The 27,722-nt window shown below is 43.2% G+C and overlaps 1 protein-coding gene across 7 annotated transcripts in view; it reads left to right on the forward strand.

The window, feature by feature from the left end:
- The window catches only part of adgrl1a (adhesion G protein-coupled receptor L1a), a 153,246-nt gene that overhangs the window by 75,955 nt on the left and 49,569 nt on the right, over positions 1 to 27,722 (forward strand). For all 7 annotated transcript variants that reach the window (XM_055005084.1, XM_055005086.1, XM_055005087.1 and 4 more), the window contains exon 2: positions 22,162 to 22,339. In XM_055005084.1, coding sequence (XP_054861059.1) covers positions 22,162 to 22,339 — 178 coding nt within the window. The remainder of the gene's footprint in view (positions 1 to 22,161; positions 22,340 to 27,722) is intronic.

Raw genomic sequence — 27,722 nt, forward strand, 5'->3', positions numbered from 1 at the left:
ACGTTTTCATCGAGGCATATCCCCTTTCTTTACTCACTTTCCCGGTGTCGTCACCAGTTCTCCTTTTTTCACCATCTCTGTCCCCCTTTCTTTTGTTCTTCCTCCCTTCTCATCATGCAGGCCTCCTGCTAGCCCAGGGCCCTGCTGCTTATCCTCCCCTATTTTCTCGTTGTATCTCCAGATTATTTCTCTGGGGGGCATCCTGCGTATACTCTCCACCATACTGTGTTATCCAGCTCATCAAGTGGTTTGGAGTGGATCAGGATGGGTGAGGGTTCAGGCTTGATGCGCTGGCTTGTGGCAAACAGGTGGCCCATAGGGACAAGCACTAACAGCGATAAGCACAAAGGCATGGGAGGATGGAAGTGTTTCTATAGCAATCTTTCCCGAACTGGCATGGTTTCTAAACAACAAGCAATTATTTGTTATGGTGTGCCATCAATATCATGATGTTGGGAAGCTACACAGCGGGTCCACCAAGCAGTAGCAAACTACAAGACAGATGGGATGGCTGAGGGCATGAGCTTGAATATTATCTGGCTTTGTAGTTAAGTCTTAGAGATTGCTTTTATGTGATTATTTTAACTGCATTGGGGCACCCGCAAATTAGCATTGATCATTGTTGGTTGGCTAGCTTTTAATGGCTGGGCCACTGTTTAATGTTCCTGTCAGGGAGGGGTTATCATGTAGCCCGTTTCTCCTGCCTCCTGTCCTCGCAACTGCTAAATGGCAAGCCATCTTCCTAAGAGAGAAAGCGAGAGAGCATGGGAAAGAGAGTGGTGCAGCATAGAGCCCTTATTAAAGCTGTCCTCCAAGGCTGCCCTCTGACTGATTCCCCCTGTAAATCTCCCCTTTAATTGGAGAGGGCACAAGAAGAAAGGTACTGCCTCAATCACAGATGCATTCTGTGTCTCTAAGAATGGCTGAGAGGGAGAGAGAGAGAGAGAAGGACCGACTGATATGTCTTCAGAATGTATGGGTAGATGCCAAACAAGAGTCAGATACAAACATGATGAGGATTTGAGAAGCGAGATGACATATTTACATTCAGCTGGGAAGCGGGAGGCGGGAGGTGAGAAGATGAAAAGGTAGCATGGTAATGGAGAGAGACGGGCAGAGAGGTGTGCCAAGGGTGATGCAAGGAGAGGAGGAGAAGGACAATGGGTGAGGAAGAAAAAGTAATGGAGGGAGACAAATAGAAATGGCTGGCAGTGAAAGAAAAGGAAGGTGTGTGTATGTGTGTGAAAGACTGAGAGAGAGAGAAAGAGAGAGGTAGAAGAGGGACAGGCTGATTTCACCAGAGTTGCAGCCCGACTGTCCTCCCTTAATGGGGTTGCCATGACAACAGTGTATAAGAGAGTGAGGCTCCAGCAGCCTGTGTGGTATGTGGATGTGAATCTGTGTGCACGTGTCCTGCTCCTCAAGTGATTGATTGCCTATGAGACAATATACAGTACAATACTATACCACAAGTGCACTTTGGGCAGTTTTAGTGAACAAAAGAAAAAAAGTGCGTGGAAGTTTATTTTCTCTTACCGTTTGTTTCGTCGGATGTCCTTGGTTAAGTGATAAAAGGCAAGTGGGAGGGAGAGGGAAGGAAATGAGCTGCATCTCTGTCTCTGTCATTGCACCTACTGGCTGAGCTAAGTAGGTGTGCTGTAAGCTGTTGTGTAGTGGCCATGTCCCTAGTACCACTGAGGTTAGGTGATGTCATGCCAGTCAAATGACGTTGTTTGGAGGCACCCAGCTGTCAAGGAGCAGAGGCAGTCCCACAGGAGCACCAATCTGTCATCATTACATTGATGACACGCCTAACACTGCAATGTCATCTCTTGTGTGTGTCATTGCTAACGAGCAGCGCCTTAATTGTAAAATTAATTGAAAAACATTTTGATTAAAGACCACTCTTACCACCCAGGCCTTCTTCCATCTTCATCAGCTCCCCATTCACTTTCTGCTACCACCTCTCTATCCCCCCGGTTATATCATTTTCGAGTTTCCTCCCAGGCTTTCAGAAGCTCTCTCATTCACACACTATTCTCACTTTCTTTCCTCCGTCTCCTTCTGCATTGTGCATCTCTGACCTTCTATTTTCATCTGTGCTCGGTTTCTCCTTCAACCCTTTCCAACCTACCAAAATGTTCCCTAGCCCATCATTTTCTCCTCCCCTCAGCGTACTCATTTTCTACTATCTGTCACTCTCTTCTTTCGTTAGGCAAATTACAACTCTTTTATGTGCTCAATCTCCATCCTCATACCCTCCCTCCCTCTCCTCCTCTTTGTCTTTTCCCATCAGGCTCCCCTCTGTGCTGCTGTCTCACTTGTCTTTGCTCTTCATGTCTCCATTACTGTCTGTTTTTACATCCTCAGTATGTCTGTGTATCTATGTTTATATACAGTGATGGAGTTAGAAGAACAGAAGTTGGTATGGTAGTTGTCTGTGGCCAGCTTTGACTTTTAACTGCACCCCGAGTCCCCTTTAGCCCTTTGCAGGCTCAGAGATCAGTCAGTCTGTCGTCACTGACTCTCATTCACTCACACTCTTTCTCCGTTTCCTCTCTCTTTTGCAAAGCCCCAGGGCCTTAGGGAAAGAGGGAGAGTGATATGGCTAGTGTACGTTCTCTAACCTCCCCTCTCATCTTGCCTCTCCTTCTGCTGCTCTCTATTTCTCCCCTGTGTGGACTGGGGTCCGGTTTATCATTCTTCCACAGGCTGCACACCAAGATTTCTGCCTTTTGTGTAATCAAGTGTGTGGGGTTTTTTTTTGCACTTGTGTCATTATCTACACGTGCCTGAGAGCATACAGCATGTGTAAGTGCAAAATTCAAAAGGTGTAAGAGAGTGAGAGTATATATAGGCGGGGATAATTGGAGCAACAGGGCTCATTAATGCCACTCGTAATAATGATACAGACAGGGAGGAGACATTGATCATCAGCAAACGATCAATAATGGGCTATATCGATGAGAACAACGGTTTGTCACCATGCAGATCGACGTCCCTGTAGGACACCGGGCTCCTAGCGGAGGGTGTTACTGCCTCACCACAGGCTTTTATCTTCATTTATTCAAGAGGAAACATAGGCACAAACAAATGCCCCTCTGATGAATGTCTGTTTTCTGCATAATTAGGTAAACATAACGGATTCATGAATTCAATCATCCCATGTGAATAATGTGCTCTAAATGAGGGTATTGAACAGCACAGTAACATCCCCAAATTCTTCATGTTAGCCTTAATAGCATGAGAAAGGGAACTTGAGGGGAAAAATGTACTCATCTCAAACTAAATCAGGTGCCTACATGGGGGAGTTGAGCCAGCCCTCTTGTCCTGGCTTGCTTTAAGTAGACCACTCCTGTTGGCTGTTTTTCCAGGACTTAGACTGTTTTGGAGGATAACTGGCACTAAAAGAAAAGACAGCAAAATGACTGTAATACCGGGTGGAGCGTTGCCATAGAGACGCAGCGCCACAGCTCCTAAGGAGATAACACATTCAGTGCTATTCCCTTCATCGTGATTCCCACATCCAAGGATGGAGCGGGAACAGGTGTGATCAACAGCTTTCTTAAATATAAGAGGGGAGGGGTAAGGGAGTGTTTGGCACCAGGGGGGACAGTCTCTCTCTGAATTTTAAAGCTTGCTCTGCAGCAATGACAACCTTGGGAAAAGAGCGTGAGACAGGTCCGAAAAAATGCCAGCATGCACTGAAATACAAAGCAAGGGGATGTAAATAGCAGGACGATTGGAAAGTGCGTGTTAATGATAGTTACATACTTACACATGTTAATATTAAGTACAGTTTCTGATACTTTTTGCATCACACACTGTATGTTATTTCGGTGATTCACTGGGGCTGCAATTGCAAGCCTATCCCTCCGTGCACACCCTCCTTTTTTTACACTTTCTTCTTTCATTGTCTAGAAAAAAAGAGGAGTAGGCAATGTTGGACAAGATATTCAGTGTGTTCCTCTTCACATTCATGTGTGTGTGTTTGTGTGGGGCTGGCCCAAAGGCAGATCACCAAACAGCTGTCTGTTAGTGCCAGTGAGTAGACATTTGGTCCACTCGACCTGTAACGCTGGCACACAGGGTGGGGAATGGTGTCCAAGTCTTCCTCTCAAATCCTCTGTCCATCCTTCCATCCCCTCTCATTGTCCCCGGGGCAGCAGGCGGCCTCAGCTAAATACTGATCTGCCTGAACGGCCACAGGTGCAGTAGGGGGTCTGTCCCACTGCCAAATGTTGTGCCTCTGTTTCCTTTGGGCTTATGAGAGGGTTGTGCTTCTCTCTCTATCACTTCTGGAAGGATTGAAAGAGCTGCAGATGCAAGTGTTTGATCAGCCTGCCGATACAACAGAAAAGTCCATAAAGAAAACACAAGATATTGAAACAACAGAGAAGGAAAATTCTGATGAGGATTTTGCACGGGCTGAAATAAATAACAGCAGTAATGCCACTGTTTGGAAAGTGTCGTGCAGCTTCGGTACTCATGAGTAGAGGATGGAGGTTTGGTTGCATGGATGGACACTGCAGAATGCCTGCAGCTGTCCTCAGGGAGTTGTGTTTGGTGCGGATGTGTCTGCCAGGGGTATCTTTAGAGAGGCACACTGCAGACATCCCTTTGGGAATGCAGGAAGAGGAGGGAATTGAAGAGAGCTCTGGTTTCATGTCTCAATCAGGGAGGCTTCACGAGTACCTCTCAAGGCTCAAGTAGAAGCTAACGTCCATTTGTACTGTATTTAAAAGAGAATACCTGCACTTAAGGGTAGCCGATTTGCTTCATGTAGCTGAACAGAGACAGTGAGCGAAAGCAGATACATGCGTAAAAGCCTCTCTTCACTTATAGATGGACACATAGCAAAGCAAACCTCTTTCTGATACTCTCTCTCTCTCTGAATGCCCTTGCTTTCTCATACGCTTTATGTCTCCCAGGACAGTGCTCAGAAATCTTGAAATGGGGCCTAACCCACGAAGCAAAGAGGGAGAGTCGTTTAAGCTAAGTTAAACAAGGGCACTTAGATTTTAAAGGGCCATAATCTTCAAAAAGGGGTGCTTTAAAATCAATTGACAAGACATATAAAAGGTAAAGACAGATTGAGAGGAGGAAGGTGTAGTTGTTGGCAGTTAAGTGACTTATTTTTATGAATAGGCATGTTTAATTGAATGTCACTGACACTTGTTCTGTGCATGCATCTTTGCCTATGTGCATGTGTCCACGACTGCAAGTGGTGTTTGCGTGTGTGTACGTGTTTGCTGGGCAGTGCAGGTGGGCTGGATCAGCATCCAGAGTAGCACTGAGCCAGTGATTCAGTCCGTGCAGTTTGGGCCGGGATCCAATCAGGGCAGCCATCTGGTGACCAATCAGGGCCCTGGCTGTGATGTCACAAAAAAAGAGATCTGGGTTCCATGGGTACTGGGAGGAGTAAATGCCATGAATCACACTGGACCTCTGTGCTGGTGAAGCTGGCTAGCTGGGCCGCACAGCAGACTATAAGGCCATAGCAATGTGAGCGTCAGCAGATTGGATTATGACACGTGAGGTTGGCGAACTGTGCTGCTGACCAGGATGCTGGGTCACTGAAACCAGGCTGTCATGATATCTGTGCCTGTAAATGTGGGAAGTGTTGTATTTGTGCTCCTTCACTGACAAGCAGGCATTGTTGGCTTGTATACAAGTTTTTTTTGGTTATTTTTTGTGGATCGACAGCCTCGTACACTTATTTTTGCCTTCAGTGTCTTTACTGGAGAAGTCTTGTGGAGGAATTTGGCATTTCTGTCTGTTTCACTTTGCAGATGGTGGCAGTGACACTGGAGCCCACACAGTTAGGGCACAAGGACAATGTACTGTAGCTGGTGTGATTGACAGCTCTGTTAATTCTTATGTGATTAATATTTCAAGACGCTTCTCCATTTGAATGACTTTCTAATGTTAAACAGTCACAAAGAGCGCAAGCTAAGTCTCTAGCACACAGTGAGTCACCCTGACCCAGACCTACAGTGGAAATGTTCCCAGCTTTCACACTACTTGTGGTTAGCAGGCCAGAGGGATGGCGGATGGCTGGCAGAAAAGACAGAAAGAAGGATGTCACAAGAGAATGGCTGTCACTACCAAAAGGCCCTCTGCAGGGCATCAGAGGGGAAACAGGATAGGCTGGCAAGAACGAGTGTCAGTGAAAGTTGACCTCAAAAGGCTTCACAGCACCAGAAATTACTCTAAAACTCAGGTCTGGGAATATTTCATCAGCCCTTAAGCAAGATTTAGAACGAGCAAGCTGGCGATGTGATACAGTTATAGTAGTAATGCAAGGCGATACTGTGAAATCACATAGTACATTATGTCTCAGGCTCCATAAAGGGGTTTGCATGTAAATAGTGACAGAATCCAAACTAGCCCACAGTATTTAATATAAATCTCTCAATTGAGATGTATAGTGGCATGGATATAGGAGGAGGGATGGACTGTTGTGATTACTAAAACCAGTTAAATCCACCCTCCTTCCCTCTGGTGCTTATCTGATCAGTCAGGCAACCAGCTAGCCCCTCAGCATGGGATTTAATATCAAACACAGCCCATAAGCTGTGTTCAATAGGCATGACAAGGATAAACATCAGTGGAAACACGCAATGTACTACTGGCCTTGCCTGCATAAATGGGCAGCAGGGGTGAGGCGTGTGCAGCGTCTTGACATCAGTGCATACGTAAGTAAACAGGAGAGAGCCCACAAGCTGGACTTCACATATGCTACCCACAGAGAGTGTGAGTGCAAAAAAGAGGAAGAGAAAAAAATAGGGAACTGTAGAAAAAAGGAGTGAGAGGTGGAGGCAACCATGCAGAGAGAGACAAATTTGAGGGCCTTGCATGGCAGTGCAGGAGGCAAGAGGTGTATGAGTTTGTGGGACTGGTTGTGTGTGAGTATTTGTATGCTCGGTGTGTGTGTGTGTGCGTGTGCGTGCGTGCGTGTGTGTGTGTGTTCCCGCACTGCCGCCCTGGTGACTTCAGGTGTTATCTTCTTAGCCTCCAGACGTGACAGTGAGATAATTAGAAATGTTAGCACTCACTGGAGCTTGTACTTCTATGAATTCTCTGTTTCTCTCTCACTCTATTTCTTTTGCTCTGTCTCTCATAAACACACACAGACTTTTACACATACACTCTTCAAGTCTGCTACCTCCCTGAGCCTGTGTCATGAATGATGCCCATAAAGTCTGGAATGACTTGGCCGTGTTTCAGTGGATTTAAGTTAATATCAACACTAACATCTGTAGAAATAGTCAAAAATCGGTTTTATTGTGTTCTATTTTTCTTACATTTTCTACTTTAATTTCATTTGTTGGAAATTCAATCATTGAAATTGTGAGAGTTAATTACAGTATTTTCAGAAAGGCACAGGTGATAAGGTGAGAATGGAATCATGAATGTGGCATTTATTGCATTTGCACTTCGATTAATTAAGCTGTAGAGTAAGAATTGAGGCTGCAGTTGCATTTTGTTTTTCCTCGAATAGACATAGACAATAGACATCTTTTTTTTTTGAGACAGCCAACAAACAGAGCCCTGTTTACTGAAGCAGTGGGAGGACACTGTTGAAATTCTGACAAATGTCTTGGCTCTAGGAAAGGGAGAGAGATACAGAGGAAGACATGCTCACTGGAGTGTTTCACATGGAAAAATGAAAAGTGACAGCAAGCTGACGGAGGGATGACAACCTTGTTTGTCCTTTGCTGGATGATCAACATGTGTTACGTGGATATGGGTCCCCAAGGTGGACATGGGGTGGCTGATACAGAGAGTTCCACGCTTCAATGGAATTCCCCTGCCTTTAAATTAGCATCCTAACTCCGCTTACTCAGCTAGCGACACAAGCTGTGGAGCAGTGTGTGAACACCAGTGATAATGAAACGGCACACCGTCGACATCATTAACGATAATCTTGGCTCATTTTGTGCTGGGACGTCTAATCCTAGGAAGATGGCATGAACAAAAGGAAGAGCTAATTTTGTCTGAGCAAGGCACATAAACAACTTACTACCATCACCTCACCAGCTCCCACCACTCTCCACACATCTGATGCTTTGTTAGTGGGATGAAGTACAATAGGTTGGTTTGCAGGAAACAGATCCCAGGTCAAGGCAAAGGCTTGTCTGGAGGCGTCTCCAGCGTGTGTCTAATTGAGCGCTGTGTAGTTAATTGTTTGTGCGTGGGAGGGGAGAAATCAATCTGTTTTCTCATTGCCGTGACTTCTGGGCCCTGGGGTGAGAGACTGAAGCTGGCAGACAGACACACACACACACACACATACACCAACAGCCCTGCCAAAAAAGCCCCAAAACCATGCCTTGCAAGCACAACCCTGCACATGCAGACCCACAGCTTTCCTGTACTGGCACACACACTCAGACGCGCACATGTACACTCATTCCTTAGAGGAAGAGGGGTGTGCACGAAAGGTTATTGAGTCGGGGTAAAGTCAGATCCATCTATCGATTGGCTGCTTGCTGAGAGAAGAGTCAGGAACGTGAGACCTGCACGGGTCAGAGGGCCAAGAGACAGTGGGGATGAGAGCCAAGCCTACAGAGCTTACAGCTAGCAGCGCTCCCTCCACACCCAGCCTCTCTGAATGCAGAGCCAGCGTTCTGCTTTGATGTGGATATTCAGAGAAGCTCTGTTCAGCTTCATGAACATTAGAATGAGATTTCTTCAATTTGTAATTTGGGTCAGTGCCATATGTCAGATCAATGGGACAGAAAGAGATGTATAGAAGCACCTAATTGTTATCTTTATCTTTTTCATCTGTTTCCATTTCAATAGATTATTCTATACTTAATGTATAGTATATATAATTAATCTACAGTGAGCTACTGTGTCAATTAACATATAAATGCCTTCTACAAATAATGAATTAATTTGCATATTCAGCTAATCAGCTCATTTGCATGTGTTTAGTTATCTTTAAGGGTGTTACGTTTATGACTGAGTGCTGCTGTCAGTGAATGCCTATTTGCATTTTAAATCTTTCAGTGCGTGGAAAAAAACATTGTTTTCTTCGATGCCCCAGTCTCCCCCACAGAGCAAAAACGGGGCTGGTTTAGGGGGAATTTGCAGCAAAAGTGAGTGCCACCTGAATAATTTACTTTTTCTTTCAATGGAATCAGAGCCCAAACTCACTTCTCATTTCACTTGAGCCACCAAACCTTCTATGCCATTGGTGAAAGCAGCTGGTGGAATGTCTGCAAATCCCTCCTTGATTGGCTGAGAGTTATTTATTTTCACCCAGTCTAAAAACTCTTTCATTATTGATGGGAATAAAGCAAACTGGGATTTGATGATGAGATGTGAAAATAGGATGAGAACTGCAGAGAGATAGAAGGAGCATGTGAGAACAAAATAGGGCCAGTGGGGGGTGTGGAGGGACAGGAACGTGAGCTTGAAGAAAGAGATCTAGAGGGGGAGGGGAGATGAGGTGGATGAGTACTGTCAAAGAGAACAGAAAAACGGATGTCGATGTTAGATTCAAGAGGCCTTATTATAGGCCTCATGAATACAGATTATGGAGACCTTATGAGCCTCACAAAGCCAGACGACCTTATGAGGCTCGAGGATGGAGGACACCCTACTGTAGAACAGCTAAAAGGAAGAAAGAAGACAACAAGATCCAGATGGAAGGAAAGGAAGGGAATGCCGATCTACTGAATCCAGAACACCCACCACAACTATTGCCAGAACCAGAACTGGTGGTCAGTTATCCCATCGGCCTGCCACCACCAGAGCTACGGTTCAAACCAAAACTGCAAGTTACCCATACCTAACCCCACCAGGGGAGGAACACCATCCAGAAGATGCCTGTAACAGGAGATGCAGGCTAAATAGAAATGTGATTTCAATGAGCTAAAAAAAAAAACAAAACCCAAAAATTATTAACTTAGTCTGTAAGTAACTGAAAATATATGACTGTGAAAACTGTTTTATAGATATGTTCCAAAATTGCGAAGAAAAAATATAAAGATAGATAAGTTATTTGTGATTAAGCTGTCTGTGATGAAATGTGTAATTCACTCTGTTTATTGATTATAATGGATAAGTACTGTGGAAAGTACTAGATAGGCCATGCGGACACAGACAGCTTGGAGAAATGTGAAGCTTTTTTTAATATGGCAAGTGCACACGTTTGTCGTCATCATGACCCAAACGCTGGGTGAGTAACCTAAGTACGTACTAGAATTGAAGATGTTTTGACCCTAATAGATCAATAAACCTTATCATGAGCACATCATGAACTCGGTCACGTCATCTGTGACGCAACCTGGTCTAATTGGTATAATTGGTAACATATTGGATGCCAGTATAGAGAAGATAAAACGGATATAAAAGCAGTAGGTCTTAAGATAGCAAGTGTTCCCTTATTGACTGCCTGGGGACACTGCGTCACTTTGACTGAAGAAGAAGATTTAAGGAAAGAAGAGTGAAGAAAGAAGGATTTGAACATTAGTCAGTTTTAAAAAAGGACTGACTGATGATAGCAACCTGGCCAAAGAGCTGAGGAATTTTATTGGAGATTTGTGGAGGGATCCGTTCATTCAGTGACTTCTCACAGATTCTAAGGGGTCCATCAGCAGTTTTATCTATATTGCACCATATTACATGTGTCATGTTAAGGCCCTTCACATCGTAAGGTGAAGACCTTACAATATTGTATTATAGACAGAAACATAACAAATCCAAATGATTCTCGTTGAGCAAGCTTTTTGGTTGAAGTGTGAAGAAAAATCTCCCCTTTGACAGCAAGAAATATCCAGTAGAACCTTGCTCAGGGAGGCCCTGAGCCCAAACTGACAGGTTGGGTTCAGAGTAAAGGGGAGAGAGAAAAGGATAGCAGGTAGAAATCACACAGTGCATAAGAGAACAATAAACACTGGGAAGGTCAATGAGGCAAGCAACCACTGATCAGAAATGTGTTTCTGCAGAGCAGTCACCTGCAGAGAGGACAAAATACAAACTACAGAAGAGAGAACGCACAAAGTTAGTGACATACAGTGGTGAAGAGCATAAGACAGGAAATTAGAGGAGAAATGCATTATGAGAACAGCTTAGGTCTGTAGCAACATAACTAAGAAATGGTTCAAGGTTACCTGAGTCGGTGCTAACAATAAGCTATTTCAAAGAGGAAAGTTTCAAGCCAAATCTTAAAATCAGAGAATCAGAATAGACAGAAACAAGGAAAGAGTGATTTAATTGAATATTGATTGTTGTACCTTGAAATTTATAACCTTTGAATCTTGAAGTTTTACTGTTCATTGCTGATATCTGCATTTTAATGAAAGGTTTGCTTGCTGTATGTTTCTCAAAAGATGTTAGGAGCTTCTCCTTGGTGATGTATAAAGTGCAGATTGTGTGGGAGATCAGGTCCACAGATGAAGCCTCTTGTCGATTGGTCTAGACTTTTAAATCAACATTTCTCTAGCAGCAAAAGTATATTTGCAGCTTCAGTACCTCCAGCCAGGTTCTGTAGGGAGCAGTTGTGGCTCAGGTGGTAGACTAGGGCATTCACTAATCATAAGGTTAGGGTTCCCTGGATCCTCTGTGTGCTGAAGCTCCTTGGGCAAGACACTGAACCTCAAAATGTCAATCCCAGTGGCAGACAACCACCTTGCACGTGTGCCTGAATGGGTGAAACATATTGTAAAGTGCCTGTAAGCTTAAAGAGGTATTATATAAGGACTATTTACCATTTAAATAATATCCATAACCATAACAGCTGCTACAAACAGAAAGACAATCTTATGAAGCGATGTGTTTTTATTCAGCATTTTTGGGGTTGGCCAGTAAGGGGTGTTAGTGAAAAAAGTGTGGAAGGTTTTGGGAAGATGGCAGCTAGTACATGGATGAATCTCCTTCGCTTCAGCCTTTATTTCATGACTCGAATCTTGTTCGGGTATTAACTCTGGTTTGCTAATGTTTCCACCTTAATGTGAGGCATAAACAGAACTCCTGTGCTGGAGTACCTTGGTAACAGTACACACTGTACTATCCCTCATTTGGATGGCAGCAGCAGGCGCCATGAGATGTCTGTTGATTCATCTCTCTTTGTGCGCTTGGTTCCCTTTCTCTGCCGAACCTTTTTACCCAAACAAAAGCAGACGGAGGGAGTGATTCAGAGTGACCAGACGCCTGAGACTCCCGAAACGAAGGGGGAGAAAGGTCACATGAAACACGAGGCTCCATAGAGACCACCGACCGGAACGAAATGTGTCGATGAACTGATGTGCTTAAGCCTCCAGAGACAGAATGAGATGAAGGGAAAAATTAATATAGGAAAAGATAGAAAAACAGCTTTATTTGTGTTTGAACACTTCTAAAGGTGTGTATCTGGATAAACATGTCTCATGGTATAAACATTACTCCAGCAAAAATCTCAAAAGATGTGCAATTGTGTGTGCAGTGAATTTCTGGGAATCTTTGTAAGTGTGTCTTTTTCTGGGATTTAACCCCAACCCTTTCTGGGCATGTGTGTGTGTGCTTGCTTAACTTCAGTCTATGAGTATTAGTCAGAGAGATGGTCAGCACAAACCCACTGGGCCCTCTCCCTGTACTAATGGGCATTCACCTGGTATAAATCCTAGCAAAATCTTCCACCCATGCATCATTGATAATTAACAGAAGCAGACAGTGGAAAGTGGCATCTCTTAAGATCTGACTGACTGAAGCTCTGAACCCTGGGGTCCAGGCTGTTTCTCCCAAAGGTCCTTTGTAATAATCAAACCACCAACACTACCCATCCCTTTTCTGGAACCTCAAAGCATGAATGTGTGCACTTGCATGTTTGATTATGTGTTTCTCAAAGGAAGGATACAGATTCAAATTAAGAAGAGGTGATGACGAAGTAAAGATACTCTCACTAATCTTTCCAGAACTAATGGTAGTTCAACATATAGCCTGAGGCACTGTGTGGATCTGAGTATTATGTCATGCTAATGTGCATGCTACTGTTAAATATTTACCTGTACTATTCTTAGAAAGCTGAGCACCAGACAAAAGCAGAGGTTGCTATTTAAAGTCTTGTGCTGAAGGATTGATTTTACTCTTCTGGTATGAACATGTCAGTGGTCTGTTTTCCCTACCTCTGCTCAGACCTGCTTCAAATTACCAGTAACAATGAATAAATGTAGGGTTTTCAGCACTGAGTTGAGATTTAGTCGAATAAGGTGACTGCATGCTTGTGCTTGCATGTGTCAGTGCACATGTACACTTTTATTTATTCTCCGTTTTTCCTGAGTGGCTATGAAGGCTGCTACTGCATGCTATATGTGTGTCTTAATATGTGTATGTGTCTGTCTGTGTGTCTGTGTGTGTGCGTGTGCATGTGACAAAGGTACATGGAGACAGGAAAAGAGAAAGGAAGTGACTGACAGCCATGTTTTAGAATTGGGGCATGTCAGCCAGGCCTGCTGTGTCAGAATCTCCTGATGCCCACTCTGCACATCCTAAAGCTGGATAACCTTGGCAGGCAGATTGGGGTCACTGCTATCAAATTAGATACATCACTCACACATACACAAACATACACACACACACACACACACCATTGCACACTACAAATCATTCCGACATGTGCATTTGGAAAAGGTAGATATGTTTGCATTGACATAAGACACACCCACTCACTGTATTCCTATGATGTTCAACAGAAATCATCTGGATAATCCAGACAGATATGGAGGGTCAGGAAAGTATGCTTTTAAAAGTTGGAGCATGCTAAAATTGGCGTAAACTGTGTATATGGACTCCCTAGCTGTCATGGTGAGAGAATGCACTGGGATGATAAAAGTCCAGATACACTCATCTGAGCTTTAATTAATGCGCTCTCAAACTAAAGGCCAGAAGCATCATAAAGTGCTCTGAATATAAATGCTTCATGTCTGTGTGTGGGTCATTTACATACTGTTGTGAAGCTCTGATATTAGGACTGCTAATACAGTAAAGCTCTCCTGCTATTGTGTCAGAAAGCCCAACCATGAGAAACAAAAGCTTGAAAAATTAAACACTGACTTTATCAAAATGTAGTGACAAATTTTGTAGTTTTTCCTAATGGAATCTTTTTTTTTTTGTTTTGTTTTTGTTATTCTTTTAACTTCCAGTTGACTGCAAAGATTTCGATCCCAAATAATCTTAAAACCGTTGGATCCACCACAGCACAACAATATCATTTCACTTTTGCAATTACTGTGTTCACCCCATGGTCACAACACTTCATATACTCTAAATTTGAGGAAAAATGTTTTTTGTTGCAACAATTAAGCAAGAAGTGATTGATTTTTTTCACTGTTCAGCACTAAAATATATATAAATACACATTTTAGTCTTATTTTTGGTCATTTGGGTGCTACTGACTAACTAGCATCATTAAAACCAAACCAACACCTCTGTGAAGAGGAGTGCATCTCTGAAGTGGCAAGTTGAAGATGTGACAGAATAATTAGTTGATAGGGCCACTGACACAAAAGATGGATACTTCCATTGTATGTGTCTCAGCAATGAGATGAAAAGAATGTCAACCTATTTTTAAATGTCACTGTCTCTTTTTGTTCTGAATCCCTGCTCTACTTTGTGCCACAGATCTAAACTGGGTCAACATCACATGTGGTGCCCCGGTGGGCTCTTCAGTGTGTGTACATGTGTGAGTGTGTGTGTGTGCGTGAATACTTCAAGCCATGTTCATGTGCATTTTAGCATCCAGCAACATTTAGGAGGTGGTGTCTACAATTTACTCTGAGTTAATCCCAGAGCTAAACAATTACGAATGAGTTTTTTCCTCACGTAATTATTGTCTATCGTCCCCAATTAGGAGTGAGAACGCATTATCTGCAAATTGTTTAAGTCTGTTGGCGTAGTCATTACTAGAGACAGAGCAATCTGGATGAGCAAGAGTGTAAAGGGAACTTGCATGTGTTTGTCTGTAGAATGTGAATTCATAGTGGGTTTGTACATAGCCTGGTGCTTTGCCATTGTGTACTACACTGCAACAGTGAGACGGGGGTTGCCCTGCCGGAGCTTTCAGATTAATAGACACTGATAATAACACACACAACTCACGGTGCTTGTGTCCTTAATGAAGATGGATCTAGCTGGGTCTGGCGGTGCTCAGGCACTCGGGGTGGCAGGCTGCCAGTCACAGCCAAGTGACATCTGGGAACAGCTCAGTGCAAAGGGTGGGAGCGAGCTTCACCAGAGAGTACAATTTCATAGCATTATCATGTTATATCATAATCCATTGTTGGAGGCTCATAAGATTAATGTCAGAGCCATCAGTTATCACTCTTGTTGTTTAGACTTAATGGTCATAGTGAATTATTCATTTCTTTTCATTGATTTGCAATGCAAGTCACGCTGACAAAGTTGACAGCACAGGTTGACTGATACGGAGTATATCTAATCTGACTGAGGAGGAAGGGAGGCAGAAATGCACTAGAAAGTGTAAGAAAAGAATCACAACCAAGAAACAAAATGAAGTTATGTGTTATGGAAAAAAACATGAGGCCTTTTTATTTGCCAATAAGAAATTGCACTTTTGAGAGCCCCTGTGGTGAAGTTTTATTTTTTAATTTTTTATCTTATTAGCAGATCTGTACAGTGTTTGTAATAGATATATATTCAGCATATATACATTCAGTTTGTGGGGGAGTATGTATCATTACTTTTATTCAGGCTTTCCAGCTTCAACATGTACAGAAGGTGAGCTGGTGTGCTCGAGCAACTGCAAATGAGGAAGCGTGAGAGGGGTGAGAAGTGGAACCTCATAGATCCAAACATTCTACAGGAAGAAAGGATGTAGAGTTACATCTGAGCTATTTAAAGGACAGGGCAGGGGACAGGACTATTACTTTATTAAATGTGTAATTTTGATAGACAGAGATGAGTTTTTAGGGGTTTCATCAATGACTGTAGAGGGACTGTAAGATGACTGCCGAATTGGGTCAGAGGTATCATCCCTGTAAGATATTAGAGCTCATTAGAGTGGGGCTGCAACCAGTGTTTGTGCGAGAAGACAGGTGGGTGCTAAGGTCACTTCCTCTGGCAGCTGTGGCGGGAATCACAGAACAAGCATTGATGGGTGGTGGCATTGCCTCCTGTTGCATCAGTAATAATGAACAGTGACAAGCTCTCCACAGCCACAATAAATCACAGACCGCACTGGAGACACTGAAGACCAGGCCGGGGAGCATGCTCTCTCTGGTGCATGGTGTCAGTGCTGACGAACAGACTGACTGACTTGTTGGCTAGAGGCAGACTATCTCTGTCAGTCATTCACAGATGCAGCAGTGTTATCACACACAGTCAATCCCCTTCAGATACACATGCGCTCTGATTAGCATGTACAGATGTCACTCAGGAATATTGGACGCTTGCTGGCTGCTTTATAGGCACTGAGACTTTTTAAAGAGCTACTACTGTTTTAGAAATAATAATGTGTAGACTCTGTAGAGTCTCTACACTTTGTAGAGATGAGGAGTTGTGTGGGTTGGGGTTTGAGGAGAGCTGCATCCAAGGGTGGATACTGGAGCAGGAAAAAATTGTACAGGAGTGTCTATTGAATAAAGTGAGAGTGTCTCTTTCCCTCCCCCTTCCCCATCATTCCCTTTGCCTTTACCTCTTTGGCAGCCACACTAGCCCTGTTTGATATCCCTCCACTGTGTTCTGCAGCTCTGCAGATTCCCTTGTCTCATTTGCATTCCCTTAAAGCACACTTCCATTAAAGTCTCCCCCTGTTTTTTGTCTCTTTCCTCTTTCCTTCTGTTTCTTCAAATAGGTCTTTTTTCCCTGGGTTGCTCTTTTGGAGGGAGCCTTATTCCCTGATGACTACACAGCCTATCCCTGCTCTCCCTGAGTCAGTAATCAAACACATTGGCCCTAATACACAGGCCATTACAAGAGCTCTGATGTTCCATCTGCACACAGACGGCACAATGGTGTCATTATATAAACAGCCCTGCTGCTGCAGCCAGCGAGATACTACCACACCAGAGCTCCGGCCTTAACTGACCTACCCCAGTAAATAGAGAAGTGTTGGGATGATCTGACCTGAATGTGCTTGTGTAGCTGCTGCTAGCTTAACAATATTATCCATCCTGCATGACTGCACTACTGTTTACATTCTAGTAGGCTATCAGTTCTCACCATGGCCAAGATCATGTGGGCTGTTGAGCGTCAATGCAAATGTAATAGAATCAAGTTGTTATGAAGGAATAATATCTAATGCTATTATGTTGTCTTTGCTAGCGATAGCCTCACCAAAAAGGATTAGGGAGATTAATGATAGGCCCAACTGGAAGATAACAGTGAAGAGGTTGGGAGGGCAGTGGTTTATTCTAGGTGGTATCGTATTTTTTTCTGCAGTAACAATGAACCAATCTTTTTTTTTTATGCATACAGAGCCTAAATTGTACAGTGTGTGGAGATTAAGTTATATTTTAAAAAGTCAAATGACATGGTTTCCTGTTGGTCACATTCTAGCTTTGTGTTTCAACTAAACTCTGTCTCATTATCAGATTGATATGATTCCACGCACTCCATATATAAGCAATTTTGACACATACACACACTGTAACTGGCAAATCCAAATTGCCACTGTGGCTTATTTAAATAATCATTAAATCATTAAATTCGACTGTCATACCTCAGCCTCCTGGAAGGTAGGTTTGACAGTGAAAACACAGCCTCCCACTCAGCAAAGCTTGATTGCAGATGGTGATGGTAATGATATTTCATGGTATGTCTGTTACATTTCGAAAGGAAAAGTAGGATAATTATATTCACTTTGACGAGTGATTACTTTTATGGAGGTGAAGAAGTAATTAATGAATTCTATCTCATCCTCATTTATTGTTACACTTCTTTGTATTGCTCCCCCTTGCCTAACTCAAGAGAGTACAGAAGAGTAGCAAGTGTGACAAAGCTTCAGTACCAATGAGTCAGAGGGAGAATTACTTAGAGGCCCCCAGGCAAAGCATAGACTGTTGTCATTCTCTGCAGTCTCATCATACTCCACACAATACTACATGAATAGGCTTTACTGAGTGTAACAATACTTCCCTCTGAAATAAAGTGCCAGTCTCCGACATGACTGATACCGAATCGCACTGAGTAAGAAAAAATTAGGTTGTTTTCAGTTCATTCCAATTTAAGTAGATGTCTATTTCAACTGAAATTTTACTTGATTACAAATATTTAATGTAGCAGTTTGCATCACTTTCTGATTTGTAAGTGAGTGATTGCCATTCAGTTTTCCTCGCTCCACTGTGTCGGTTGCTAGGAGGCAATCATTTCCTTCATAGCGGGAGCTTTGCTACTGAACCAACTATTTGTTGTTGAAGCATCTGAGGCATAAACATCAATCCTAATAGCATGAGAAATGCTGGTGCTTCATCACAAGATGCAAAGGCTTCTCTTTGCATGAAGAAACTGACCATCATAATTTATGGCTGTCAAATCTTTAAATCAATCATGAGTGTTTTCCCAACCAAATAAATCTGTGTTTGTGTTTTCCCAATCCCCACGTTGCCCCCCATTGCCCTGCATGATTTTAACTTCTTCATACAGCATACCTCATTTCCAAATACTGAAATGCTAATTACGATGTTAGTAGTTTTCAAAACACCCTATGGATACAAAGTATTTTTGGCAGAGCTCTCAGTAGAAAGTGCTTTTAAAGCTGCACTGTTAGTCCAATCAGCAGTGTGGATCTACAGCCTTCTCTCCATCAATTGCCCAGTCTCACACATGTATACTGAGCTGACTCACACTTATCATGCTTGTCTCCCCCACCTTGATATCAGCCTCCCCTTAGCAGGGGAAAAACAGGAGACAGAAAGCCTGAAGCTGTAGCAGCTCTGAGAGTTGCACCAGCTTTTCTAATTATGCAGCAAAAACTGTCTACGCAAACTCTTTGTTCTCCCTCATTTGGAGTCTAGTCGCGTAATGTTCCTAAATGCCTCTTTCTTGTGCACAGAAATAATTTGAGTGATGGGGTTAACATGAATGGTTCTCATGACAGACACACAGACTATAACAGTACCCCCCATCCCGCATATAAAGGGCTTGTGACACCCTGTTCTTGATGAGCATGTCTGCTAAAGCAAACAGATCTTAATGATCATGGTGATTATCGTAATGATCCAATAGAAGTGGATAATGAGGTTATTTGCTTTGGATCAAGGAAGCCTGCAAATTAATAGCCAAAGAAAGAGAAGAAGATGAGTGTAGCATCTGAAACAAGATGACAAAGCTGTGAGTGTAACTCTGCTGCCATTGGATTTAGACAGCTGCATGTTTGTCTTTGTATTGATACAACTGGCTGTCATTTGCGTTCCTCCTGCCTTTGCTCTTGCTCGCCCTCCTCACCTTTTCACCAGTCCTGTGAAATTACTGTCCATCCTCCCATTTTGAGGCCTCTGGTCTCATAGGGATATGACGTTCTGCTCTATTAGAAGAGAAACAGTGATGATAATAATGTTGGATGTGATCAGTGCAAAAGGTCAGCTTCTGGCCTCAGGCATGTAACATCCTCCAAGTAGGGAGAGCACGAAGGGCGAAGATACCCATATCACACCCTCCAAAGACTCCTAACGGATCCTCCACCCAGAGGCACACTGACTCATAGATACAAGCAGGAGGAATAGTTTATCCCTTGCCTTTACTTCCTGCTTTTTTGTGTTTGTTTTTTTACTATTCCTTTGCTGTTCTCACTTGGCTATTTTCAGCAGGATCCCCTCCCTTCCCTCTCATATTTATTCTCTATATACAGAAAGCTACCATTCTTTACTTGTTTTTTTTTCTTACTTCCTTTGCTCCTTCTGTTCGTTGTTTGTTTGTTACTCAGGCTGCATGATGCTTCCTCTCTTTTTTTCATCTCTTGAGCTCCTCCTTCCTTTGTTTGTCATCCCTTTTTGTCTTCTTTCCTTCACTTTGGCCCTCTGTTCACTTCTCCTTCATTCTTTCTGTTCTCCCTTCCTACCACATTGAAATTGAATGCTGTGTAATGCCAGCATTCTTTTTGTCACAAAATAAAATCAATTTATCCACCCTGCACTTTTTTTTCTCCTTTCCTCCCTCAATCCCCAACCTGCCCTCCCTCCCTCGCTGCTCTCTTTCCCTAGCCCTCCTCATCTTCTGAGACCACAGGAGAGCTATTGTTGACAAGCACAGTCAAAAGAAACAAGAGAAAAGACAGATTTTTCTTATTAAAAGCACAAAAGTTGTAGAGCAAAAAAACCCCAAAATGCCTGTCACTGCACAGGATGGAATCTCTTTTTGACCATTAATAACAAAGCGAGATTGGGGGGTAGAGACGCCATAGTGGGAGAGTAAAGGCCATTGGAGGGAGCCGGGCATTCAAGGCTGCTACATTGCATGTCTATTGCAGTTTGTTTACTGCTTTTCTACTTTTTCTTTGTCTCTCCTGCCCTCCCTCTGAGCGTGTCCTTTTCTCTCAGCTGCTGGTCATAGAGGGTGGTCACAAACAAACTGAAATTATGGCACAAGCAACATTAGCGCAGAGGTAGTATGTGTGTGTTTGCGTGTTGTACATATGATAGAAATAAACGCTGGTGGAAAGAACAGCTGCTGCGGATGTGCTTTGCACTCTTTGTACTGCTTTTGTTCCCTCTCCCTCTTTGCTGTTTGCCCTCCGCTTCGCTCTCACTCTGTCTTGCTTGTACTCTACGACATCCAACATACTAATCCACGCTGCGACACCCAGGCAGGTCTGTGGCTGTGGGCCGGCATTGCCACTGGGGAGCAGGTTAAATATCAGAGAAGGTCATGAAGAGGAGGGGCAGGAGAGGTCGAGGGAAAGTTAAATCAGTCGTGATGAAAAGAGGGGGTGAAGCCACCCAGCCAGTCGAGACCTGCCGTCTTAACAACCAGGAGAGGAATGCTTGGTCGTGTCTGCATGTTTTTGTGTATGTTGTTCAATTACAAGGATGAAAAGATTACATGAATGAAAAATGCAGGGGCTTTTATAATTCAGAGTTCTTGACTTATAGTTTGGGTTCATGCTGGAAATCTAAATAAATAGATGCAATTTCTCCGCGTTGTTTGGGGACATCACACATTCTGCAATATGTGCGTCATGCAGCATCTTTAAGCTCTTTTTCACGTTATATATATTTGGGTTTATTTTCTTTTGCATATGCGTCATTGAGCATGACACATATGTTTACAGTTGGAAGGTTTTTGCTCTTGACGAAGATTACAGAGGTTTTATAGGATCTGTAGGTTTGCCAATTAAACATAAATTTGTAGAGCTGGAGCTGCCAAGTAGCAAGACTGAAGTGGTAATTGTGTAGGTTATCTGAAAATGTTAAGGCACATGCTTATGAAATGAATGGAGTTCTTGAAAGTCAACAAAGCTCTATATAGTATCCCCACTTGTGCGTGTGAGAGTGCATGCAACCTTCCTTTTTCGCACAAATACTCCCACACACAGACGCAGACCAATTTGTCTGTTTCATCAGCAAGCTCAGCAGGAGGAGTATTAACTCTAACAATACCGTCTTTACTGTTTTCTGCCTTTCAGCCCCTGCAGGCTCTGCTGTCAAAAAATCAGAGCTCAAGTTCCAGATTGTGATTTATTTCATTAGGCAAATGAGATGTGTGAGCCCTACAGCACTGCTGACTGAGTCACCACTTTTCACTGTCTCCATTTGTATGCGTGCCTGTAAACACATACACAGAAGACATGTATTTTTCACATGAATATAGCTCTGTTAACAGCCCCAAAACATATGTAGCATGTCTGATTCAATCAGGCGTCCAAACATTTCAAAATGATGAGCTGGTAGTGGCAACAGCTGTTGCCATGCCATCCTGCACAAAATGGCCTCAGATCTCCCATCTGATCATTCTACCTGACCACCACAGGGGGAGCTCCTCTCCTCTCCTCTCCTCTCCTCTCCTCTCCTCTCCTCTCCTCTCCTCTCCTCTCCTCTCCTCTCCTCTCCTCTCCTCTGAGTTCCTATCACACATTCCAGTGACAAATTCAGAATAAGTCAACACCCTTTAATTCAAATGCCATGCTGAGCCGTGAAAAGAATGAAAAAACAGAACATAGTGACATACGATATTTTATGAGACACTTACCTGTGTTATTTCTAACCTCTTTCCCTGCAGGATCACCCTCAGGGAGGGTGTGAGCTGAGGAAGTGCCACCCTGCTCACCTGTGCCTGCTAACCACCTCTAAGCTTCAGCACCACCCTGCCCCCCGCTCAGCCTCAAACATGGCTCTTGGAGCCTGGATCTTCTTCACCTGTGCTGTGGCTTTCAGCAACATCGCTCCATCTTCACAGGGTACGTAACAAATAACAACACTGTGTGGTACTATTTTTTACAGTTACAAGCAAACAAAACAATTTGTGTGATTTTGTATTGATTCACTGATCCAGTTTGGAATATTACACATGAGCTCCTCTGGGTTTCACTGTTCCCCACAACTGGCCATGACCGGGTTATTGCAAATGAGGATGTAATATTTATACGTTAGCTATGTGATGAAGGTTGTAAGCATATTGACTTGCTGACCAGGCTAGAAATGCTGCACTTGATTAACTAAACGGTCTCTACAGGAGACAGAGAGAGAGAGAGAGAGAGTAACTGAGGTGGAGATTACATGTGAGAATGTCAATAAAATTTCTTGTCATCTTGATGTTACTCGAAGCGTGGCAAGAAAATAAGGGGGAATCCGTGCATGTAATGGTGCCATATGTGTGACCTCTTTGAATGTGCCTTGTACCATGAGATATTTCGTTTTATGTTTGTGTGGTGTGCTCACAGTTGTAAGCTTGGCTGCAGGTGACCTGGTTGAGCCGAAGTGATGCTGGAGGGGGTGTGTGTTAAAGGACTGTGTATGAGGAAGGAGCGGGGATTGCAGGGGGAGGCGACGGGATGAGGAGGGAGAGGAGGGGCTGTTGGGTGTCCTGCTAGTGGCCTGCCGCACAGACAGCAGCACACCATCTGCTGTATGCTCTCAGTCAGGTCTATGCCAACAAGCCGCTGGGTGATGGACAGCTAGGATAAGGAGGAGGAGCTTCAGGGAATCATGGTCATCACAGGGAGGGGCTAGTAATTACGAATAAAGAGTTCTAGGAATTGAAGCTTTCAGGGAAAAATTAAAATGTGTTTGTCTATGGTTGTGTCAGTATTGGCTGTTTCATACCCTCAGCAAAAGCTCTGATTTAACAGGTGCTGTTTTAATTGGAGTAGGTGCTGTCTTTTTCCATCTTAATTTGGCTGCTTTTGTCACACTGGATTTGTGTAGCGTACGTTCTGTTCCACTCATTTGGCCTTGGGCGTTATGTTGCTTTGTGTTTGTGTGCATGTGGGTGTGAATATTTGTGTGAAAATAAGCCTCCAACTGTCTGTGTGACCTAGCACATTTGGAGTTTTAATAATCCATTAATAATCAATTGACTGTTATCAGTTTAGCCCCTAAGCAGAGGCACAGCGTTTGGTTTGATGAAATTAAGAAAAATCTTCTTTTTTTCCCCCTAATAGAATCAGGCACACAGACAATACACATTGACAGGTGCTCATGCACACCCACACTTTTTGGTGCACATAATTTTGGCAGTCGAATTTTGACTGAAATTCTTTCTTTCTATTGTAGCATGACCAAAGGAGCAGGAGAGAAAAAAGAAAAGCAAACAAGGGTAGTAGAATTTAAAGGAAGAGGGCACAGTTTTGAAGTGACGAGAGCTGCTCAAATCTCTCTCAAAGTAATCAAAGCTCATTTGGAAACCTGCATGATCATCACACATGGCTTCCCAGTCTAATGTGTAATCCTGCTCCTCCTCAGTGTCCCGACTAATCTGCCACGCTTTAACCTCACTCCGCTCCTGACTGCACAGTCTAATATTTACCCCTCACACTCACACATTTATTCTCCTCTGGAAGCAGTTCTTTAGTGCAAATGTTCCTAACCAGCGTGAGCTTTGTACACATACTTCTTCCCTGCTCTCTCCCACAAAACCTCACTCACTTGCCCATCTCACATGATGAATATTTATCCACTTAAATCACTGCGCACTTCTTCATTTTTCTTTGAGATGCAACGACTGTGTAAAGCGAAAGCAATATTGTCATCTGTGAATACAAACTCATACTAACCTAAGCAAAATCATATTGCACTATTGTCATAATCATATTGCCATATACAAATCCCCACACCCCTGTTTCCTGGCAGACTCCTTGACAGACTGACATGCATACCTTGACAAACAGAATGTCCCGCTGTTTCTACAGAAGGCTTGAAAATGTACCACCCTTCATACTCAATGCTGTTGATCTGAAAGCCCATTAGGCTTGCTTAATGTGGCAGGCATTGCAGGCAGCTGCGCTGTTCATGATGAAGCCCTGACACAGAACTTTCATTTAGCACAGCGGAGGCAGTGGTGTATGCTTATGTGTTTGTATTTATGTGCACCAGTGGTGGCAGCCAGACCATTACGAGGCTATTTGTAGGTCCTTTCAGTGTGTGAATTTGCAAGCATACAGTATACTGCATATTTGTACATGCACTATGTTCATGAGTGCATAGTGATGTGCACACGCTCGGGTCTATGTGAGTCTTTGTGTATACGTGAGTGTGCACACGTGTACAGATGGGTGCGTGTGTAAGCATTTATGAGAGTGCGTGTGTACCACTCATACCAGGATGCTAGTGTCAGCTGACTGGTTGAATCTGTTCTCATCTCCCCTGTATTTAAGTCTTTGCTCTCAGATCAGTCATGTGGAAAGGCCCCTGGTCCTTTACTGCACACGCAGACATTTTTATCTGTCTTCCCCTCCTCTCCCTGGCTTTTCTTTTCTGTGCCTTTTCCCCTGAACAGTAGCTTTTATTTAAGGATGGGGAACCAGCTGTTTTTACACATCTTCTCAACAAAGTGCTTAGTCTCTTGGCTGTCCTTGGATGGTGACAGAATGTCTGAATGAGGACTGATCTCAATGTAGTATTTTGCTTTCTATAATGCAAGGGGTGGATAGCTATTTTTCATGCAGGGCCACATGATGAATTTACTATGCCTCTGCAAGCCAGATGGTTTTTATGACTGAGCTGACAGTTATTTTGGGTTTAAGTGTTGCTCAACCCAAGATTTTAAATTCTGAGTGAAGATCTAAAAAAAAATTGTTGACTTGAAACCAGTATTGGATTTTTTTTGCACACAGGCATGGTGAGAGCGAGAGAGAGAGAGGGGGAAGATTTTCAGTTTTGCAATACTATCATATTAAAATTATAATTTCAAAAGTGTGACCTACTCGCAAATTCATAAGAATTGATTCTCTGACGGATCTGTAGCAATGATATTTTGAGAGGAGGCAATAAAGCAGTAGTGTAACCTTGCTACATGAACTTGACTTGTTGTTGTTGTTGTATAATTTGCTGAACAGCATTTTGTGTTGTTATAATATGTGTTTTGTAAACTTATAGCTCTACACTTTTTTTAGTAGTAGACAGATCATAAAGAACTATGTCAGGCAGAGCACTGAAGTCGTTCAAGGCATTAGATGATGAGAATCAGATGACAATAGAATAATCAGTTACATTCAAACAAGTCTGCAACATGGACCCTATAACTAAGCCTGTCTCCCAGAAATGATCATTGTGTGGAACTAAATGACATCAGTAATTCTGACATATGATGATAATGAATGAGCCCTGATCTCTGCACTTCGAATGCCGTCCATCCACCCGGGCACCATCCTCACAACGCTGGTGCAGTTTATAAACGTTGCACTTCATTTATTTGAAAAAAAAAAAAGAAAAGAAACAGAAAGAGAAAGAGAAAAAAACAGGGCCTGTGAACATAATCCAGCCAGCGATTATGTTTGCCACCGAGCACACTGTAATTGGAAACACAGTTTAGTAATATAAGAACATAATTTCTTGGAGACAGGGTTGTTATAACCTGTCAGGTTCACATTTTCTTCTCATTGCTCCAAACTGCTACACCTGCTACAGTTGAAGTTGGGCTGATTTATTATTTGTACTGTTTTATCATATTCAGATATGTGTATTTCACATTTCTGTGATGTGTGAGTTTATTGAGCATAGAGTCCAAAGAGAAATTATTCACCAGAGTAGAGCAGTTTCTTTTCATGAAATATTGTATAACAGTAAAACTATGTGTTTCTATGGGCCATCCTCCAAACATTAGTTGCAGAATTTCAGGCAGGCAAATGGTTTGAGCTGGACTTAAATTATATAAATTTTAAGTTTTACAGACAAGTTTCATTTTCAAGTTTCTAATAGCTGGAGTTTTATTGATCAGGGCACTCACAACTGGCTGGTTATGTATTCTCTATGAACACACCCAGAAATTGGAGAAGTAAACGCTCATATTTTGTCTAAAAATGACCCTTGAATATCTTTTTCCATGTTTTTTTTCTCCCTCATAAAGCTGAAATCCACAGGCTTCACTGACACTAATTGCCAATCTAGTGTCTTGTGAATATTCTATCATCGGGATTTTGCAATAAAAAAAAACTGCTGTAAAGCCTTTTTTTCTCCGGTTTCCTCTCTCCATGCCTCTTGTGTGTGTTTTCAAGCTTCTGTTGGTTCCCCGTCTTATTAACAACAGTCAGTGCTTCTCACTTCTCTCACTCCGAACGCTCACCTCTCATTTTCATCCAATCTCCCCGCTCTCGCTCCTCTAACACCTCAGCTATTACACCCTCTCTCTGCGTTGTGATGTCCTTCTATCTTCTATCGTTTTTCTCATGACCCCTTTTTCTAGTCCCTCTATCACTGTTTTGGCTCTCCATCCATTCTCAACCTTCCCCAGCCTATTGCTTTACTCACACTTTCTATCAGGCCTCCCTCCACGAGATTAATCCTGCCACCTCCCCCCAGTCGCTCTGTTTTTCTTTCCTTACCCTCTGCCTGCCATCTGTTAACAGTGCGCATCTCTTGTCACTGCCATTCCTTTCTCTTTCCTTTCTCTCTCTTTTACCTCCTTCTGTCTTTCTCTCATCTCTTGTTTGCTACCTCCTCGCTCCCTCTCCGGTGCTGGGGGTTGCTGCGCTCTTCAAAGCCCTTGGCTGAGAGCAATAGATCACAGAGAGGCCTGTGTGAGTGAAAGGTTAATGGATGGCCTTTGAACATATATTGGGAGTTAGGGGTGGGTGGGAGAAGGAGGGAGAGGCCGGGGTGTTGAGGCGGTGTGTTCTTTCAAACCTCCCTTTGAAGATGACGCACGCCACTCTCATGTGTCTGCGCCTGTATACAGGGGCTGTGCCATTTTGTTTATTCGTTCGTTCACAGCGTTAGTGTACGTGTGTGTGTGCCCATTTTGTTTGTGTGTTTGCGTTTGCTTGTAGTTGTGTGTGTGCAGGGGCATGTTAGTTTGTGTACATTGATTTGTGTACTGCAAACAAGCTCCTACATAAAGGATTGGAGACTGTGTTCCTGTTTGTGCAGTCGTGTGATAGCTGCCTCTTTTCTCTCAGGGCCTCGCTGTGTAACTTTGAGGCTTTGTAGCCGTGAAGGACTGTGGGTATGTGTCCAAGAGTGCTGTTTCCTTGAGTGTGTGCAGTGTGCGTATGTGCCAAGCGTGTCATGTGCTCGTGAATGTGTGCATTTGCTTCTCATGTGTTTTGTAGACTACAGATTGATAATTACCAGCAGCAGCTTACTGCTGGCAGCCAAGGGCAGAGAAAGTAGAGAGAGGGGCGGGGA

This window comes from Amphiprion ocellaris, chromosome 19 (assembly GCF_022539595.1).
Source record: "Amphiprion ocellaris isolate individual 3 ecotype Okinawa chromosome 19, ASM2253959v1, whole genome shotgun sequence".
Lineage (NCBI taxonomy): Eukaryota > Metazoa > Chordata > Actinopteri > Pomacentridae > Amphiprion > Amphiprion ocellaris.